This window comes from Miniopterus natalensis, chromosome 5 (assembly GCF_054644295.1).
Source record: "Miniopterus natalensis isolate mMinNat1 chromosome 5, mMinNat1.hap1, whole genome shotgun sequence".
Classification (NCBI taxonomy): Eukaryota; Metazoa; Chordata; class Mammalia; order Chiroptera; family Miniopteridae; genus Miniopterus; species Miniopterus natalensis.
In genome coordinates, this window is record NC_142085.1 from 12,321,987 (window position 1) to 12,343,597 (window position 21,611).

At 48.6% G+C, this 21,611-nt stretch overlaps 1 protein-coding gene across 1 annotated transcript in view; it reads left to right on the forward strand.

Moving 5' to 3' along the window:
- Positions 1-12,134, forward strand: part of DNAH8 (dynein axonemal heavy chain 8) — a 243,812-nt gene extending 231,678 nt beyond the window's left edge. Inside the window, exon 92 of the mRNA XM_087817239.1 lies at positions 11,818-12,134. Coding sequence (XP_087673365.1) covers positions 11,818-12,134 — 317 coding nt within the window. The remainder of the gene's footprint in view (positions 1-11,817) is intronic.
- Positions 12,135-21,611: the final 9,477 nt, after the last annotated feature.

Here is a 21,611-nt window from a genome sequence, read left to right on the forward strand (position 1 = left end):
GCTGGGCATGCTCAGCAGTTGAGCATCCACCTAGGATCCAGGAGATCATGGTTTGATACCCAGTCAGGGCACATGCCCGGGTTGCGGGCTTGGTCCCCGGTTGGGGGCGTGCAGGAAGCAGCCGATCAGTGACTCTCATCATTGATGTTTCTATCTCTCTCTCTCCCTCTCCCTTCCTCTTTCTGAAATCAATAAAGATATATTTTAAAAATAATAAAAATAGTAAAATAAAACAATACAGAGGCACAGCCTGCTGAGTGTGGGACACATGCTTTCAAAGGCTGGAGACCACAGCTGATCTTCCGTATTTGCTTTACAAATTCAATCTGCAATTCTTTCTACCGTATTCCTTCTAAAGTATGGTAGCCAAACCTTTGTTTTCCTTTTCACCCACTTTAGCAAGCCACCAGTCTGTGGTTAGGACATGTGAAATAGTAAAAAAGTTCCACTCAAAAATTAGTTTTAAAATACTTATAAAAATGACAAAAATGAAGTACCAAAATATGCAGAAATTATTCCCGAAGTACAGCAAATTAGACTGATTTTAAAAATGATCACGTGGCAAAAGTTTTATTCCGTGAACTCCAGAGTCTGCCCCCCATGGTTTTTTGTTTGTTTGTGTTTTTTCTTAAAATGTGCTCTGCATTTATTCCTTCATTCTAGTAATATTTACTGAGCAAATTCCTGACCGATATCAGAGTTCATAAAGTTCAGAATACAACCACCTTTTCTCACTGTAATGTGGATAGTTTTACTTCAAGTAATTCTTGGCCAAAATGAAGAGATGTGGGTTCCTTACAGTTCAGCACCTTATAGCTCCCCTGGCAGTGCAACTTAAGAAGCATTCACATTTCCAGATTTGAGATGCATTGTTGCTACTCGGAGCAGTCTGGTCAAGTCTCATAAAATAATGTTAAGTGAAGAAAGTCAAACAACACACTGTAATGTATACATTGTAATGTATATATAACAAATGCATGTATCCTGTACAATGCCATTTGTACAAAAAATCCAAACAGGCAAAACAGACCCATGGTGTTAACACCTTGTTGATGGCTGTTTCGAGCCAGAACTCGCCCTTGCCAGCTACTTTGGTCAGCAGGGTGTTTAAAATTACTTCAATTAATGTAAGTGCAGACAGGAGTTATCTCGTGACCGGTCAGCAAAGCCGGGTGGTGGTCCCCCTTGGGGGGCGGGCAGTGATTGCAGAAGGGCACAAGGGGGCCTCTGGGGTCTGCAAATGGTCTGTCTCTTGATCTGGATATTGTATTCCCTTGGTGAAAATGCACAAGTTGTACACATGGCTGTGTACTTTTCTTTGTATGAGTAATACTTCAATAAACAGTATACCTTAAAGGTATACATTTAATTGTCCTCGGTGTACATACATTCATTCACTCCATGCATTTTCACATGCCTTAACATTTTCTAAATTTAAAACACTAACCATGAAGGTTTTTATGCGCTTACCAAACTATGCATATCAGATTTGAAAGGACAGCCCCCAGATTTCGCCTCTCTCCTTTTCTCCCAGAATTTCTATTGAATTTGGGGAGGAAGGTTTTTTATTATGGTTCTCAGATTTTGTGTGTACTTATGAGTCTCCTTCTTCTTTGCCAGCCCTCAGTTTCAGTAAGTTGTTACCAGGTAATTCCTGGCTTTGGAGCCAAAGAAATAGCATTTAACTTAGTTAGGATTGTTTAACCACCTTCCATTTGCCAGCCCTCTGCCGGGTGCTTCAATAGAAAGAAACTTGAGGCCTGATTCCTGCCCTGAAGGAGACCATAATGTGGTTGGTGAGACACATGCACCAGCAGCTTCAACGTAATGTGATAAGTTTGGGCTGCAACATAAAGGCAATGGGAATTCGCCAGCCATCAGATCGGCCTGGAAGAAGGTGGAGGGTAGCCTGGAACATGGACGCAGAGCAGTGAGTCTCTTGCCAGGTCCAAGGGAGAGAGAGAGCCTGGACCCCAACCAGGTGCAGAGGAGGGGACAGATTGGATGGAGGGATTAAATGGGAATCCTCGGGGAGTGCGTGGCGTGGCCATGGCTGGGGCTGAAGGCAGGTGCAGCGCAGGAGGCACAGGTTGGGAGGAAAGGCCGGAGCTGCTTTGTGGGCTGGTGGTGGTGGGGCCTCCGGATGGGAGGTGAGTGGCAGACGTGGAGTTCAGGAGGCGGGTGAGGACCAGTGGTTTTAAAAACTGTGAAGTTGTTAATTATTTTTGATATTCAGAAACCAGAGGAGCGGGGTTGGTCCTTCCCTGGCTTTCCATAGACACTGGTGACTCAGTCGTAGGTCACAGCACACAATCTCTTTCAATGATTTCTTTCATTAAAAATGTGACTTAAAATAGCAAGATACGAATGTGAACTGGTCTTTACTCAGAACTCTCTGTTAGTGCTACAAGCCAGAACAGTCCGTGCAGGCGCCCATCTCAGGTTTTGTTTTAACCTGTCTTTACTTGTTAGCAATCCAGTCCTTTCTCTTCTCTGTACTTCTGGTTTCAGGCTGAAGTTTGATTCCTCCTCCCAGGCGTCCCACATGCTGGGAAGCCCCGGCCTGTCCCAGCTCCCTGCCCTTCACAGGCCTGGACAGGCCCTGCCTGAGGTTGCTTTCCTGTGTCGCACGGGAGAGGAGCCCCCTTTCCCTGCCTGCTAATCACTCCCCGGCTTCCTTTTCCTTCCCTTGACGCTAGAGACAAATCACCTTCCGTTCCACATCCCTGGCTGATCCGGAAAGCATGGAGGTTGTGGCCATCCCGTGCACGCTCACTGGCGCTGCGCAAGCAAGATAAGTCCTTTCAACTTGCAAGCTTCGCTGGCCGTTGTTTGACATCAGTAATTGATTTCTTGACTTGAATGAATCTCCTGGATTCATATCCTCTAACCCAGGCCCTTTGATGAAATAATTTCTTTCTTCGGTTTGAAACATTTAAATATATATTTTTTTAATTAAAAAAGCACACCTTTAAGTACAACACAATGCAATTTGCCAAAAGACCATAGTTGTATCACAAACATGTATTGTCAAAATCACCTGGACGGTAAAGCATTCAAAATGTTTCGTTGATGTATGACCACTTGTTGTGTGTCCCTATAATGTAGTGCACATCTGACATGCCTGGCGTGTGTCTCCAGTCGTGCCTCTGCTGATCGCCCCTCAGACCTCAATCCTCTGAGGTCCACGCTACTGCGAGGACAGGTGTTGGGCCTTGTGGGCCCTACTCTGTGTCTGAGCTCATGCTGTTGGAGGTGTTGCTCTGTGGCACTGCGGTGGCCTGGTATTTTGTCGGTGATGTTTGAAGAGGCTGAGTCAGCCACCACAGAGCTAATCTGGCATCTTCAGCCCCCTTCCCACTAATTTCTGTAGCAACTGACGAACTTGACCACGTGACAGATCTGATTATTAAAGTGGTCAAGCCCTCTGCACCCATGACCCTGTAATATCTGTTCAATGGCACAGTTTCGGGCAATGCGTGCATGTGCCTCCCAAGGGATTACTCATCCCAGGAGTACCGTGTGCACCACGGGGCTTTCAAGGGAAGTCCTTGGTCTCTCTCTCCCACAGGTGTGGGCCGTCAGAGCATTATGTTCACGTGATTTAGACTGTGTGTGTGTGTCATGTGTGGAGATGTGTTTAAACCCGAAGACTATGAGTTGTGGAGTCTGACTTGAAGCCACTCTGGGCCAGCTGCAGGGAGGGGGACTCGAGCGCTCCTGAGGAAGTAGCTGGTGCAGCTTGCTGTCCAGCCCTCATGCCTCTCTCTCCATTTCACTGACCAGGCGGCACCATCATTTTCCAGACCTTTAACTCAGTCTGGAGCTTGAAGCCATTTAGATGCCAAGCTGCGCTAGTTCTTCTGTTTTTTCCTCAGTGTCTTGACAGGCCACAGTGGTCTGTCGTGGCAGATCTCAGCAACAGCTTCTTACTCAGTTCACACACATCGTGACTTTCAGTTAGGTGGGATTTTGCTGAGGCAAGGAGGTGGAGAAGTTTCGTCCCATTATCCTGTTACTGTAAAGTCGCCCACAGCGCCTGCGTGTGTGTGTCACGGCGGCGCCGTCAGCTCGCAGTGGTTTCTGAGAGCTTGTCTTGGAGACATCTGTAGAAGCCTGGTGGTGGTTGGCTGGGAGAATGCACCAAAGGTGAACAGAGCCGCAGCACTGAAGGGGGGTTCCTTCTGACCTGGTAACAACCCAAGCATGCCCATAGCTTCCTTTTGTGGAACCAGAGCTGACACCAACACCTGTGGGACGTCGAGTGCATGGACCTCAGCCTGAGTGACAGCACTCACCTGCCTGTCCCCAAATCGCAGAGCAGTAGGGCTGTGGACGTCTTAGAGATGCCTCCAGAGTGAATGACAACCCACCCTCCATGCCTTTGTGTGGGAGGGGGTTTGACGCAGTGGCTTAGCTACAGCCACATTCTTTATAATTCTAGTCTCTGCACATGGCTACCTCCCTCGCCACCCGCCTAGCCCCTGGTAACCAGTCAGCCCCCATCACTGTCCTGAAACCGCTAAGGCCACTAAATCCAGTGACCCTCCTACTGACTTCATGGCCCTCGGCTATGCTAGGATGCCAATTCCGGAAACTCACTCGGCTTCCATCCAGTACCTTCCCCAGTTCTTCTCCACCTCTCAGAGGGCTGGTTCTCCCTTTGTGGGCTTGTCTCAGGCAAGTTCTGGCCTTCACCTGGCCCTTCCTTGATGACCTCAGCCATTCTCATCAACCCAACGATCCCCCTCTACCCATGACTAACTCATCTAAAGTCCCAGCCTGAGATTCAGATCCTTCACTTCCAGGTGCCCATGTAGACCGTGCCCTCCCCCGTGGACCTCCCAGCACTACCATCTGGTCATCTTCCTCCCAAACCAGCCCCGTCCAGGATCCTCCTCTGCTTACCTGTGTATCACCCTTGTCCAGATCACCTGAACTCTCCAAACAGCTTGGAAGAAGAAACCAGGGGAGCACAGACGAGGGGAGGGGAAGAAATAGTGACAGGTTCTTCCAGAGGTCAGGTAAGGTAGGGCCAGATGGCTTTGTCAACAAGAAGACAGACAGTTGGCAAGAGAGGTCTTAGTGCAGGGGGTGGGAAGGTAGAGGAGTCAGACTTCAGGGTGAGCGAGTGGGAGAGCAGGAAATGGAGAGGCAGAGGGTGAGTGTGGGCAACATGGCTGATGCTAAGTGGGTACCAGAGAGACCCAGATGATGGCAAGCTGCTCAGTGAACGGGGCACAGGGCATCTGGCAGGGACAGTGAGGGGAGGGGCCTGCGGCCAGAGGGTGTGGCTGTCACAGCAGTGAGGTCATCCGGAAGGTTGGAGCCACAGGGAAGGACAGGGTCGTCACAGCAGAGCCAGGTTGTAAGGGCAAGAAGAGGGAGAGATGTTCTGTGACGAGGCAGAAAACATTGAAGGGTTTGCTCGCCACCGGACCACCCCAGGGGAACAGTGGGAAGGTTTGGGAGGGAGGGAGAAGTGCGAGGCTGGGTGGAGGGAAAGGACGCACAGGGCTGCACTCGGAGAAGGCAGAGCAGTGCGTTTTGGCATGTGAGGCGCGGTGGGCTTAGCCGACCCCAACCTGGCGGACAGTTAGCCCAGCTCTCCAGCTTGTACTCAGGCTTTCCTGGAGCCAGCCGTACCCTGGACTAACAGTGGCACTGCAGAGAGCGCGTCCCTCTCGGGACTCTGGGAAGAGTGGTAGTACTACTGACAGCCTTCCCAGTATTTTGCTTGTATCGTGAGGCATTTCTCTTCCTACTTGTCAGATTTGTTTTTTGAAACAAATGTGGGTCAGTGCCCTGTCAGTGGCCTGCTGTGCAGATCTTTTCACAGAGCGTGGTTCTCAGCCCTGCCTGCGCAGAAGAATCGCCTGGGAGGGAGCTTTAAACACATACTAATGCCTGGGGCCCCAGACAGTGACATCAGAACCTTTGGCGGGGAGGCCTCTAGAGTCTGTACAATTAATTTTCTTAAAAGCTCCGTGGGTCATTCTAACGTGCGCAGACGTTGGCCATAGACCTCTGCTGCCCAGTTATGTGGTCCAGCAGCAGCAACATCAGTGTCCCCTGGGAGCATGGTAGAAACAGTCTCAGGGCTCACCCCTGACCTACCTCCTGAATCAGAGCCTGCGTTGTAATAAGTGCTCCTTCCCAGGTGATACCTGTGAGCACTGAAGTCTGAGAGGCCCCGCCTGGAATACTGATGCCTGGTCCCACCTCTGGAGATCCTGACTTTGCTGGTCTGTGCTGTGGCCTGGGAATCAGGATCTTAAAGGCTGCCCAGGCATTTCTTACGTTTAGCCAAGGTCAAGATCCCTGCCTTATACATCTAGCAAAGCATGAGGGAAGGTGCCCGTGTGCTTTTATTCAATTGGGTGGATCAACCCTGTCTGTATTTAATTTCTGACCTTTTATTTAACTTACCAGTGGACTCCACTAGCTTCTCATTTGGGGGAAAAACTGCCTGTCATAAACTTGTGGCAGGACCCTGTTTCAAATTATCCTTAAGGCGTTCCACAGCTTTCTTTAAGGCGACTGAATTCACAGTCAAATGACAGTAATTCATTTGCTGAAATGTTAGGTTCCTGCTATCGTATGAATTAAGATACAAGTGTTGCTTGAGACCTGAGTCTCCAAAGTATAATCCCAGCTTAAAAGTGAATTTTTGAAAGAACAAGCTTGACACATGCTTTAAGAAATCATTATGCTGTGTAGGCCTTGAAGGGAAACGTTTTTGCAAAGCACCTCTCAGACCACATGCGGCTCCAACATTTGAATTGTCACGTCACCCATTTCACGTGGGTGGCTGAGTCTCAGGAAGAACAGAATGTTGTTATAATTGAAGACTTTCCCCATCTTTTTCTTTCCCACTTCAGAGTCAAACATATGAATATATGAATCACTTTTCCACCACTGACGATTGAAATTTGGTTTAAGAATTATTAAAACTAAATTGGTGCCAAGACAAAAGTTTTGCATTTCAAGCTTTTATTAAAAAACGTTATCAATGGTCTTTTCAGGTTTCAGAAAACATAGATTTTGCTTCCATGAGACTTGATATAAGTCTACAAGAAAGTCTTTTTTTTTTCAATCCTCACCCGAGGATATTTTTTCATTGCTTTTCAGAGAGAGTGGAAGGGAGGGGGAGAGAGGGGGAGAGAGAGAGACATGAATGTGAGAGATACATTGCTTGGCTGCCTCCTGCACTCACCCTGACAGGCCAGGGATTGAGCCTGCAACTGAAGCACGTGCCTTTGACTGGAACTGAACCTGAGACCCTTCAGTTCTCGGGCCGATGCTCTAACCACTGAGCCAAACCAGCCAGGACAAGAGTGTTATTTTTAAAATTCAATAATGAACAATTAAGTGGATTCATTATGGCTTGAATTCCACAAGATCTTGTGTTTTTTTAGGAAGCCAAATCAAAACCATGAAGAATTGAAAAAAAATCTCCATGTTCTCTGGGTGGGCACAGCTCCCTCTCCTCCCCTCTGGAGCCTCAGATACATTTACTCAACACTTTCCTTTCTAGTAGCTCCAGGTAATGTGTATTCTGTGTTGCATCCACTGGCAGGTGACGGGTGCTTCCTAAACATCAGGGGCTCACTGCTGAAGTCAGCTAGAGAGGGGAGGAGATAGGAGGTGGCCTCTCAACTGTATTGGAGCTTGAGACAATGATGGAAGGAAGTCTTTGTTGCTGGAATGTTCCAGAAGAGAGAATTCTGCCCATGCCTCACCTCACACCTATGGCATTGTCCTGAGTGCCACATGGACTGAGGTTAAATTTGCAACTTAGTTGGAACTTAAAATGTCATAGAAAAAAATCAATTATTAAATCTGTGCAGATGGATGGTTAAGACCAGGACTCATGCCTTGTGCATTGTGGCCATGTAGACTCATAGTTCAGTGATGAGTTTTATTTTATTTGATTACTTTTTTAAAACAACATACTTTTATTTATTTTTATTATTATTTTTTAATATATCTTTATTGTTGAAAGTAATACAAATGTCTCCTTTTTCCCTCCATTGATCCCCTCCACCCTGCACCCCTCCCCTCAGGCCTTCACCACATTATTGTCTGTGTCTATGGTTATGCGTATATGCATGTAAGTTCTTAGGTTAATCTCTCCCCACCCACCCACCCCTGCCTTCCGTCTGAGGTACCTCAGTGTGTTCCATGCTTCTATGTCTCTGGATCTATTTTGTTCATTAGAGTCCACATATGAGTAAGATCATGTGATACTTGTCTTTCCCTGCCTGGCTTATTTTGCTTAGCATAATACTGTCCAGGTCCCACCATGCTGTCCCAAAGGGTAAGGGAGCCTTCGTTTTACAGCTGCATAGTATTCCATGGTGCAAATGTCTGAGATGCTTGATATGATTTCAATCTTCTTGAACTTGTAGAGACTTGTTTTGTGTCCTAACATATGGTCTATCATTGAGAATGTCCCATGTGCACTTGAGGAGAATGCCTATTCTGCAGCTTTGGGGTGAAATGTTCTGTAAATGTCAATTAAATCCATCTGATCTAGTGTGTCATTTAGAGTCACTGTTTCCTTGTTGATTTTTTGTCTGGAATATCTGTCCAATAAAGTCAATGGGGTGTTAAAGTTCCTGACTGTGACTGTACTGCTGTTGATCTCTCCCTTAAAGTCCTCTAGAAGTTTTTATTTTCAGCCTGTGTGAGTCTTTTGTTCTGAGGCGGGTCTCTTGTAGACAGCATATATTTGGGTCTTGTTTTCTTATTTGTTCAGCTACCCTATGTCCTGTGAGTGGAGTGTTTAACCCATTTATATTTAAGTTTATTATTGATAGGCATAAAGAAATAAAATGACAGTAGATAAGTACCTATGCTTCTCGTTCTATTTCTTTTTATTATTACAGCCGTCCCTTTAACATTTCCTGCAATGTTGGTTTGGTGGTGATAAACTCCTTTAGCCTTTTTCTGTCTGGGAAGCTCTTTATTTCATTATCTATTTTGAATGTTAGCTTTGCTGGAGAGAGTAGTCTTGGTTTCAGATCCTTGTTTTGCATCACTTTGAATACTTCATGCCATTCCCTTCTGGCCTGTAGAGTTTCTCATGAGAAGTCAGCTGACAGACTTATGGGAGCTCCTTAGTAGGTAACAGATTGCTTTTCTATTGCTGCCTTTAAGATTCTCTCTTTGTCTTGAATTTTTGGCAGTTTAATTATGATGTGTCTGGGCGTGGGCCTCTTTGGGTTCTTCTTGCTTGGGACTCTCTGTGCCTCCTGAACTTGTGTGACTTTTTCCTTGACCAGGTTAGGGAAGTTTTCTGCCATTATTTCTTTAAACAGGTTCTCTAACCCTTGCTTACTTTCTACATCTTCTGGCACTCCTATGATGCGAATATTGTTATGTTTCATGCTGTCCCTCAGCTCCCTTAAACTGTCCTGTTTTTCAATTGTTTTTTCCTTTTGGTTCTCTGATTGAGTTATTTTTTCTACCCTGTCTTCTAATCTGCTGATCCAATCCTCAGCTTTTGCTAATCTGCTGTTTATTCCTTCCAATGTTTTTCTTATTTCTATGTCATTCTTAATTTCCTTCATAGTTTCCATTTCTTTTCTCATGCTGTTGATAATCCTTATGATCATTATTCTGAACTCTGTATCTGATAGATTGCTTATCTCCATTTCATTTAGATCTTCTTTTGGAGAATTCTCTTGTTCTTTCATTTGGGGCTTGTTTTTTTGTCTCCCCATTTTGGCTGCCTGTTTGAGTTTGTTTCTATGTATCAGGCAGGTCTGCTAGGACTCCCAGTCTTTTGGATGGTCTCTGGGGCAGGCCAATGTTAGACACTGTTTGTGACTGGCCTTGAGTACCCTGTTTGAAGTTTTCCGCACTCCACAGCTTCTGGTTTCCTCTGCTAGGGCTGGGTGTATTTGGACAGGACCAAGATGTACACCAAGGTCTGCTTTTCCAAGCTCTGGGTCCAGAAGCAAATCAAGCAAAGACTCAAAGCACCCAGAGGCTGTTACTCAGTCTCTTAAGGAGCCTCAGGCTATAGAAACTTCACAGGGTTTGGCAAAAGATTTTCCAGCAGGGTGGGGCAATTACTTCCTCCTCAGGCAAAAGCTGCTTGGAAGGTAAATGTGTGCCTGAGAAAGATGTCCTCTGCCCTATCGGGGAATCACTCAGCACAGAAATCCAGATGGCTGCCCTCTGAGCTCTATTCCCCCTCCCAGCATGCCTGGATTCTCCTCACACAGCTCTAGTCCACTCTGCCCACCCTCTTCTGGAGCCCAAGGTGAGTGGCTGCACACAAAACTTAGTATGTTGGTTCTTTAATAGGGTGCCTCCATTTCCAGCCATCTCTCCCTGGCAGACAGAAACCTGGCTGCTTTTCACAGTCAGGTGTTATGTGGGCACCTTTCTCAGTTCCAGTGCTCTGGACTGGGAAGCCCAGCCTGGGATTTAGACCCCAGAGGTCTCAGTGGGAACCCCTCCACAGCTGAGATAGCCCTCTGGACCTTCAACTGCTGCCTGTGGGAGCCCAGCCAGCCCTCTCGCACCTCCACACTTCCCACCAGTCTCTATGCGGTCTCCACTTTTCCTCCTTGGTTATGAGGGTGCTCTCCAGCTCGTCTTCAGTTGCAGTTGATTATTCAGGATGGTTTTTCTCTATTTTAGTTGTAATTGCAGATTGGTCCTGGGAGAGTGTCAGTGTAGCTTCCACACGGTCCACCACCATCTTCTAAATAACTGGGATGAGTTTCAGAATGTCGTAAAATAAGGTCTCCCTGGTTACTAAGTTAGATACTTGGGGAAGCACTTATTCATTCATTCACTTGTTAAATCTCCTGGGAGTGACAACCATGTACCAGGCACTACTCCCAGTGGGACGACTACCAAGAGGAAGGGCCATCCACGGGCTCAGTATTCGAGGATCTCAGTCTGGAGGGAATGTGGAGGGAGGCAGGGAAAAAGTTGGCAGCGGGGAGAACTTGACCTCTCACTAAGCCAGGCTAGAGGCCTGTTCTTTCTTCCCAGCTCTGTGCCTATAACTATGCCTTGCAACCTGGCGTGGTGTTGACGGTCAATATTAACATGGAGGCCTAAATGTGACATATAAGTCGCAGGTAAATTCTCCTAGGATTTTGAAGTATATTTTGCAGTTAAGGGTGTACTTTCTAACATCAAATGCTAGTCTCCAAGAAAGCCTTCTCTTGCCGAATTGAATGGCATGCCAATATTAAGTGTAAAGAAAGGCCACAATGTGCAGGTCCATGTGTTGTCTTAAAATAACTGTATTATGCATATTAAACCATGTAGCTGTCCTCTCTGGTGCGATTGCTTTGTTTGATCAAATGGAAAGTCGGGTTTTCTATTTTGGCATCATTATGAATAAATGAAATTGTTCCATTGTAGCAAATAGAAACTCGATAATGGTTTGATTCAAGTTTTAATTGAAATGCTGTTCTCGGAATACTTTACATTCCAGTCTTATTTCTAGATATTGTATCTTCAAGTAGAGGCTGTGAGCTGGGATGAGGTTACCACCTTATAGGACTTGAGTGCTTGGAATCCTAGGAGGATTTCAAACCAAGGTTGTTGTCTGAGGCAGAGAGGGTGTTGTTTTCCTACTGTGAGCTGACAAGAAACATTCAGCTCACAGCAGGTCCCCATAGAAACAAAACACTGGAAGACCTGTCCCTTGGAGGTTTGATCTCAACTCCTCTTGGATGGGCACAGCCTTTGGAGACTGAGAGCAACTAACAATTAGCACTGCTCCCTTTGTTTCTAAAGCACACTACACCAGCCATCAGAATTCTCTCTCTCTCTTTTTTTAAGGCTTCCTGACAGCCATGAGGCAAGAAGTGACCCGTGCCCACAAAGGCTGGGCCCTGGACTCGGTGACCATCCACAACGAAGTTCTGCGGCAGACCAAGGAGGAGATTGTGGCACCCCCTGCGGTAGGCGCCCCGGGTAGAGACAGGGACAGTGCAGGAGCCAGCTGGGGCTTAAAGTTCAGGTTCTGCCTAAAGCTGACCTGCCTGCGGCTCAGTCAGGTCACTGCCTTTGCAGCCAGGCTTTCCTTGGTTAACCAGAGACCTCATGTCAACGCCTCCTCCATTTGCTGGAGGGGGATTAATGACAAGCGCCAGTAACTCCCCAGGCTGCATCTCTTTATAGTTAGAAGTTACACTGTGTTTGCTGAGAAGGGTTTTCCACACATCTCCAGCTACGGCTGTGGCTGCTGGCAGAATGGAGGAGTGTGAAGGGCGCTAGTAGAGACTCACAGGGCCGGCGTCCTGCGTGCTGGGCCAGTTCTAGCTGCAGGACCCCAGGTGGGGGACGGGAGGGGCTCGAGAAGAGCAGGCACCCTTGGGAGCCACTGTTTGGACACTAGTCTGCTCTCTGAACTCTGGCAAGTTCTTTAACTTTTCAAGCCTCATCTTCTTCGACTGTAAGATGGGGAGGACACGGCTACCTCACTAACGGCGGTTGTGAGAATTTAATAGGATCATTTAGGCTGTGCTGGACCCCACATAGACACTCAGTAAATCTCAGTCCCTTTTCCCTTTCTCTGGTTTTCATTCCCTCAACTGTCAAGTGAGGGATGGACCATGTGATTCCCCAGTTCTGGCCCTTTCTGCCCCTTCGTAGCAAGGACGCCTTCCCTCTAGTGTCCAGGAGCCTGGTCTTTACTTCTGCCTGAGATCTCACCAGAGGCAGCGTTAGTTTCTGTATTTCCAGCAACCGTGTCGGCTTTTCCTATCATGGGCCTCAGAGTCTCCAGCTTCTTCCCATTATGCAGCCACATCCACGTCGTTAGAGGTCTGGTCAGCAGCACCCGTTTCCCGGGACCAAGATCTGTGTGGGTTTCCTAGGGCTGTTGTAACAAATAGAGGGTGGCTTGAAACAGCAGAAACGTATTCTCTCGCAGGCCGGGAGGCCAGGAGTCTGAAACGAAGGTGTTGGCAGGTTGGTTTCTTCTGAGGGCTCTGAGGGAAAATCCGACCACACCTCGCCTCGCCCCTAGGGGTGGCCACGGTCCTTGGTGTCCCTTGCCATGTAGCTGCATCACTCGAATCTCTGCCTCCGCTGTCACGTGGCCCTCTCCCTGTGTATCTCTCAGTGTCCTCTCCTCTTCTTGGAAGAACACCAGCCATAAGGAACTTGCCTCTCCCAACCAGCATGGCCTGAACTAATTACATCTGCAAAGATCCTGTTTCCAAATAGTCACATTTGAAGGGTCTCGGTGGACATGAATCTTGGGGTGACACCGTTCAATTCACTACACCTTCTAACTATGACTTAGTAAGGTTCTGAGACTGATAGGAGCCTAGAAGGGACACAGTTTCCTGTTGGATGGTCCCTAAGCAGTTGTGTTGTTCGTGTAATAATTGTCACCCAGTAGCTAATGATGCTCTGGTTTTCTGGGATTGCCCGTGGATTTACTGTCAAACCATGTACCTCAGTTTTTGATTCAAAAAGTACAGCCCTCATCCTGTTAGAAAACACTTTGCAACTGATCTCACTGGCTTTTATTGTAATTATACTTACTCCCCCTACCTGACCCTCGCTGGAAGTGGGAAAGTGGTCACCATCTTCCACATAAATGTAAACTTTTACCCACAAGGTAAAGTTCAAACCCTTTAGCTGGGCCTCTGGACTCCTCGCTGCTCAATGCTGACTTACGGCATCACCACTGAACCCCCTGCCTAATGAAACACTGGGGGCTGCCCCACCCACCCACCTCCTGCCTGGGACACTCCCCTCTCCTCCATCTTTCCACATGCAGCCACCCTTCAAGGATGCACTCCCCACAAAGTCTCCTGAGCACTCAGCCCACAACGCCTGTCACCTCAGAAGGTATCACACTGGGCCTCGTGCCGTCATTAGCAGCCTGTCACACGTGTGCGCTGGTGTTAAATTCTGTGTGTGTCTTGCCTCCCGATTTAATGGTGGGACCTCAAGGGCAGGTCCTACGGTGAAAGAGACTCCAGATGATGGTCAGCCAACCGTGCCCTCCCTGCCCATCACGCCCAGTCTCAGTCTACCGCCCTGGCCTGGGGGCTGGGGTGGGCCTCTGTCTCTCCAGCTTGCGCTGTGTCTGGTGGCACAGACCGCTCTTCCTCCTGTGCCTGAGGGGAAGTTAAAGCCATAGGTTGGCTTGGCCAGCACAGGCGTAGGTCCCACGTGACGCCAGCTCCAAGTCCTGTTCCCTGCTCCCACCCTATACCTCCACCAGCTCGGACCAGGCCTCTGGGAGACCGATAGGCCCTGCAGAGCTGATCTGGTGCTGCTGGCTAATCCTGGTGCCCCAGGTGGTCCCAGGCGGGCCACCCCATGCTCAAACAACCGACAGCAGGAACGTTTCCGCAGGGCTCGCAGCCTCCAGCCAGGCTGCAGGGAAAGGGCTCCGATTTCACCAACACTGCGCACCAGCGGCATTTTCTTCTTTGGGGAGCTTCTTGAGCCTGGGGTGTGTCTCCCTTGGAAACCGACAGCCTTTGTTACAGTAACGGATGCCCACCTCCCAGGACCTGGTTCTTCAATACCCTCTCGCCCCCTGCTTGCCCCTTCCAGGAGGGCGTGTACATTTACGGGCTGTACATGGACGGCGCGGCCTGGGACAGGCGGAACGGGAAGCTCACAGAGTCCACGCCCAAGGTGCTCTTCACGCAGCTGCCTGTGCTGCACATCTTTGCCATCAACTCCACGGCGCCCAAGGACCCCAAACTGTACGTGTGCCCCATCTACAAGAAGCCCCGGCGCACCGACCTCACCTTCATCACCGTGGTGTACCTGCGCACGGTGCTGAGCCCCGACCACTGGATCCTGAGAGGGGTGGCCCTGCTGTGTGACATCAAGTAAGGGCGCGGGAGCCACGCCCGTGGCTGCTGCTCTGGAGAGACGCAGAAACGGTGTCGTCTCCGCGGGTAACTGCTGGGTTACTTTTCTAACTGAAAGGGTTGATGCTCTGTAGCTGGCTATGTGTGTATTTCCCCCCATATCAACATTCAAAGAGATAATTCTAAAGTAATGCTTTCTATTTTCAGGCAGCCACATTCCATTATAGTTATTTTTCAGATGAAGCCCTATCTTCACGTTAGAACACTTTGGAAGGTTTGAATTTTAAAAATCTAAAAGTATTCACTTGTTGTATCCTAAAGGAGTTCACCATGTGCCAACTTTTCTGTCTGATAGATTCCCTTTCCCTTCAATAAAACCTACCGGTGCCCATGTTTTCCTGAATGTGACCCTTTGCTCGTTTGAGTTTGGTCTTCTGTCCGTGTTTGTGAAATGGGAACTGGGGAGCCCAGTCAGCACCCCTGGGGTTGACCGCTGTGTGGTGTTTCAGTGCTTTGGAGGCCGGGAGAGCTCTGTTCTCCAGCTCTCCCCTCCCAGCCCAGCTCTGCAGGAGATCACGGAGCACACATTTCTAGGCAGCAATGGAGAAAGAAAACAAACTCCATCAAGGGAAATTAGGTTACATGCTTAATGCCTTAAAGAGCAAAGTCTTTAAAAAGAGAAGCTATTTCTTACTCTGTAGCTAGTCTGAAACTAAGTTTGAACCTTTATTTCCTGCTAAAGGAAATTGTCAATTTAGCAAAACAGATGGGTCCTATATTGAATTCTCATGCAGCCTCAGGAAAGTGAACAAGTGTCTCGCCTGGTCCTCCTGCCCAGGATCCCCTCCCCTAGTCCTCCCGCCCAGGATCCCCTCTGCTGGTCCTCCCGCCCAGGACCCTCTTGCCTGCCCACAGCCAAATTCACAAGCCTCATTCCTCGTCTGTACCGAAGGAGGGAAGTGTTGCCTTGATCAGAGATCGAATGGTGACCACAACAGGATGGCAGAGCAGCAGCCAGGTGAGGTGTCCAGGGAAGCCCCCAGAGGAAATGCCACCATTGGCTGGTGCACTTTCAAATGGTAGAAAATGTACTGTGAAATGCAAACTGTAGCGGTGGCTCTGGTGTGCCCCTGATGTTGCTTCAATGTCAGAGCCAGAGAACTGTCCAAGGCAGTTTAAAAAGTAAAGTAGCCCCAGCCCGGGTGTTTTAAGTATTTCCTGTGGCCAGTGGGTACACCAAGGAAGGATGGGCCTCTCCAGAAAGAATGTCTTCCTGGACTGAGGCTGGAATTTGGACCCGCCTGCTGTGAAACACACGGCAGCAAACCAAAACGCAGGTCCCCAAACAAAACACACATTCTCGTCATGTTCCTGTTTAGTCGCTAAAATGATTGAAGGCAGACTGCATGGTCTACACCCTTGGATGTCCCAGTAGGTTTTCAGAGAATAACATTTAGGTTCAGTCTTCTCTTGTAACTTGAATACCTCTTGGAAAATTGGGAAAGAGATAGAAAATATGTGAGTCTAGCAAGGGTCTGTATCAGGCTGTTTAAAGCCACAGACCATTTTCTGGGAACTTTTTCACTGTTGCTGACTGTTTTTGCTCTGTGTCAACACAGAGGAGAGAGATGGGTGCAAAGGCCACCTGGTGATGGGCACCTGGCACCCAATATGTGCCTCAAAATGGTCTTCTTTACAGCGGGTACCACTCAGCCATCCTAGTTTTGCAAAGATGGCTGGGCTCCAGCTCTGCTTTCTTTCTCTGGACCCGTTGAATGGTTTCCTTAGACACTGTGAGCCACTGGACTTCCATAAACACATAACCATTTTCTCGGCAAAGTTGTTGCTTTCGCTAATGACATAATTTGCCACATTTCAGTGAGGGAGACCTGGGGAGCATAAAAGAGCAAAGAATTGGGGACAAGATGGCTGAGCCAGTGAAATAGGAGAGAGACAGTCCTTTTTTCCCCTCCTTGGAATCAATCCACATATTCTCATTTTGGTCTCTGCAAAATGAACAAGACTTAAAATGTTATTTTAGTGTGAACTTTGGATAAAAATAAGACCAAAAGGGAAGGGTCTAAAGATACATCTTCTAAAAGGGATGGTCTTGTGGGCGATGGGGCATGAGCCAGCCCCACTCTGCTGTGAGGGACCTGCAATGGACAGGGACTCGCTGCACTGTGGGTGTGACTTGGGGCCATGGGAGAAAGAATGGTTCAGTCAGGGGCAAGGGGGGACCTCGAAGGAAGGTAACATTCCAGTTGGCTCTTGGTCTTTGCGTAGATGGTGCCAAGCTGGTACCGAGACAGTAGACTGATATGTTCTAAGGAGGGGAACAGCATGAGGAAGAGAGTGGCATGGAAACTGCAGGAACACCCAGAGACAGAGGCCGGACCATGTAGTCCCCTTCTCCAGAGCCGCCGGTGAGTTTCCATCCCGAAGTCTTTCATGAGCTGGCCTGAAACATAACCTCTGCCTGTGCCCACCCTCACGCGCCCTGCCCTGGCTCCTGCCATTAGGACTGTGTGATGTTCCCTGAATATCCTCACGTTGTTCCTTGTGAAGGAAGGCTTTCCCATGCAGAACAACTCGCCTCTCCTTACGTTGTTGGAGGCAACGTAAGACCGTACAACCATTTTGGAAAACAGGCGAGCAGTTTCTGCAAGTGACACACAGGCACCATCTAACCCAGGCGTTTCACTCCTAGACACTTACCCAAGGAAGATAAAGGCTGCTGTCCACACAAAGACTGACCTGTGGGTGTTCACAGAAACTTTGTAGCAGTCAACAATTGGGAACCACCCAAATGTCCACAGAGAGGTGAATGGATAAACTGTGGAACATCCATTCTATAGACTACTCCTCAGCAATACAATCAAACTACCGATAACCACGGCCACGTGGCTGAGTCTCAGAATCATTACGCTGAGTGAAAGAAGCCAGACGAAACGAAAAGTGCCTGTGTATGGTTCCATTTATATAGAACATTCTAGAAAATGGAAACTGATCTACAGTGGCAGAGCAGAGCAGAGCAGCGGTCACCTGGGGTAGGAAGGGTGGGGAAGGCAGAGAAAGGGATTGGGAAGGGGTGGGGGGAAGTGGGGCTGGTAGATGCGTTCATTTTCTTGGTTGTACACTTGAAATGCACGGTTTACTGTCCTTCGGTTACACCTCGATAAAGCTGTAAAGGGAAGTCCTCTCTGTGCCACCTGCGTCTTTCTTCACCCTCCGTGAGGATTTCCATCACCTCTCAGAAGGAGGTTCTATGGCTCCTCCTGCATTTTGGTTGTAACTGAATTTAACAATCTCAATCCTAGGAATTTAATAACGTATCTCTGTCTCCTCAAGCTTCTCGAAAGCAGAGTCTGGCCTTTGGCAGCCCAGTAAGTGCTGACAGAATGAACACATGAATGAAACCCAGTTTGACTGAGAAATGTAGGCAAGTGATGCAGAAGGAGGGGCTGCTGGGTGGGGCCAAGTCTGCAGGTCCAGAAAACCATGGAAGGAAGTGGGGGCCCAGGACGGCTCCGGGAGCTGCGGGAGTGGGAGCTGGTCAGTCAGGAGGCTGTCGCTCTAGACCAAACAAGACGAAGTGCGGGTTGGAGCCAGAGAGAAGACAGTTAGCATGGAGGTAAAGCAAGTCATTTGAAAGGCTGCATGGAGGTAAAATCTAGGAATTCAGAAATCAAGTAGATGAGATGAAGGAGCAGGAAGGGATGAAAGACGCAGCAGTTCACGGCCGGGAAAGCCCAGTCAGATATTTCTTCTGTCATTATAATCTGGGAAAAGAGCTATTTTCCTGGCCAAGTGCTTATACACAACTGCCAGGGTCCCCGAAGAAAGACTGGAGCGCCTGTGTGTTCGCCATTGCTCTCGATGAAGCCTGTGACTTAACACAGTGTGACCGTATGCCAGGCACTGGTCTAAGCCACTGATGTGAATTAGCCTATGTAATCTTTATACCAGCCTTATAATGTCTGCTTTCATTTCCATTTCACAGGTGAGGACACAGGCACGGGAAAGTGACATAACTTGTCCAAGGTGTCACAACTAGTGAGGGACAGAGCTGAGACTGAATGAATCCAGTCCATGCTCTGATGAACTTTGCAGAGCGGCACTAGATTTTATTTTTAAAGCCAGACCTATTGCATAAACCTCTCAAATCCAAAATTGCGCATAGAAGATAGTACATCTGTGTCTCTCTGACTTGCTAATCTGAACAGCTGTAATCATCTGGATGGATTGGATAAGTGCACAGAAGAGAGACTACCAGGCAGAGATCAGCATTTGCATGTGTGCAAACAATGTACATTAAAATCCAGGAATTTTGAAGGGAATGAGTAGGTTCGTTCAACATGCTCTTTCTGGGCTTTCTTGACCCTTCTAGACCAGCAGGTGCATTGCTGACTGGCAGGAGCTGGAGAAATCAGCTCTAGATGCCAAGTGAGAAGACGGGTCTAGTCCTGGGATCAGGACCCTGCTGGGTGGCTTTCTTGTCCACATACCAAAAAAAAAAAAAAAGTAAGATGTTATTTAAAAAAACAATCCAGCAAAGGATAAAAGAAAGCAAAAAGTGTAAAAAATGATTCACTAACCTAAATGAAAAAAAAATTAGGGAATTATGGACATCCTTTCCATTTAAAAAGCCAAAAGGCCACTCACAGTTAAAGCAAGTCCATGGCTTAATCCTAGGCGTCTAATGGAATCTTCAAAGTTTTTTAAGGGTTTAACAAATGATCCCACTTTAGACATAAAAAGATATCACATGACAGCACTTTAGGAATAGTTAGGACATACAGCCCTGCCTCGGAGATATTGCGGGTTAATATCTCCACAAGAAAGCGAATATTGAAATAAAGCGAATCACACAATTTTTTGGTTTTCTGGTGCGTATAAAAATTAGGTTTACATTATACTGTAGTCTACTATGTGTATAATAGCATTATATATAAAACATAAAACATGTACATACCTTAATTAAAAATACTTTATTGCTTAAAAAGAAAAGGCTAACCATCATCTGAGCCTTCAGTGAGTCTTTTTGCGGGTGGAGGGTCTTACCTTCAATTTGTCAAACACGCAATATCTTCGAAGCGCCATGAAGCGAGGTGCAATAAAGCGAGGTATGCCTGTATAGCATAAATCCACAAACATGCCTGGTGTTGGCTGGATAATGACTCCAGCCCACCTTACCCAGCTGGATAGGCATTGGCTTGTGAGCCTTTTCTGTATTTGATATAAATTGTCTAAAATTGTCTACCCCTTCAAGACCCTAGAACTTCTGCCCCGCTCCCTGTCTTAGGCCAGGTTCCCTGGACACAGACTCTGGGCTGGAGACCTGTGTGCAGAGCTCTCGGGACACCACCTGTGGGGGAGGGAAGGAGGCAGGACAAGGGTGGGGGTGGGGATGGGGGAGTGGGGGGATGGGGGAGAAGCTGAGTGTGACCCAGTCACAGCAAAGGCCTCAGCCACCCACCCCCACCCTGGGGCACGGCCCCGCAGGAGTCCCACATAGGCCGGGGGCTGGGGGCTGTCAGCCCGTCGCAGGGACACCCCTGGCAGCCTGGGACGGAGCCCGGGACCTGGAGACACCTGAGCAGCGTGTCCCTGGGGATGCCCTTCCTCCTCCACACTCTTTCCCTCCCCCGTCTGTCCTTCCTCTACCTCCTTTGATTGGAAACAAGTCATGAGCACGCTTTCCCCTGCTTCCTCTTCATGGGCTCTTCAGAGGCTCCCTAAGTTCAGCCGGACACCTGCTGGCCTCTGCATGCCCTGAAGGGAAGACAGTTCCCTGGGCGCCTGAAGTGGGGGGCCTGAGGCAGGCGCGACTCCTGCCCCTCCCAGGGACTGCGGGAGAGGGGTCCCTGCCTGAGGGAGCCCCAGCCCAGGGCAGTAACGGGACAGATCTGGAAAAGACCCCCAAACACTAAGACAACTGAAACCTGAGAGCACCCATTCTTAATTGCTCTTTTCGTCAGAGCCGTAAGTTCCCTAAGACTTTCTGGGGGTAGAACGGTGTTTTGCCTTAGAAAAAATGTCCTCAGTACCTTGAGCACGTGCGAGAAAATTAGCCGATCCAGCGCCTGGCTGTGACTGCAACAAGGAAGCATAATCTCTGAACACTCAGCTCTTCATCGACATGCATCTGAGGCGAGCATAAGCATTTTGAAGTAATGCTCACGAGATGAAAGTGTTCTTGGTTTAACACCCATTCCTGAGGAGCTGCGGGGGAGCAGCTGTCCCCACCTGCTCCAGTCTCCCCAGGAGGAGCCAGGGAGGGAGGGGCTGGAAGTTGCTTCCCTCCTCCAGGGCCTGGGGAATCACCCTCCTTGAGAATGTGGCGGGTGACAGCTGGTTCTTCACAAACAGTTCGAACTGAACAGGTGTCCCCGGGAGCAGCGCAGCTCTCCTGCCTCGCTCCTGTGCGGGGCTGGCAGCTCCCGCCTTTCCGCTCCTTCCTCCCAGGCTGCGGTGCTTCAGGAAAACCCGCTCTCTGTCTGCAGGAAAAAACCTTTTTGACCGGGTGCAGGTATTGGATGCCTGGGGCTCTAATTCCCTGGCTCCCTCGCAGCTTCCTCAACACGGTGTTATGCATGGGGGTGGGCACCCTCCCAGTCCCCCACCTGACAGGTTCATGGGTAGCTGTCGCTGGAACCCCAGCCTCCTCGGTCATGCGATGGGGGATTTCACCCCGAGTCTGAGGGGCGAGGACACCCGTCTGTCTTTCGTGGTTTCCTCGTGTTCCTTCCTGATTACGCAAACCCTTCCCCTTTTTATTGTCCC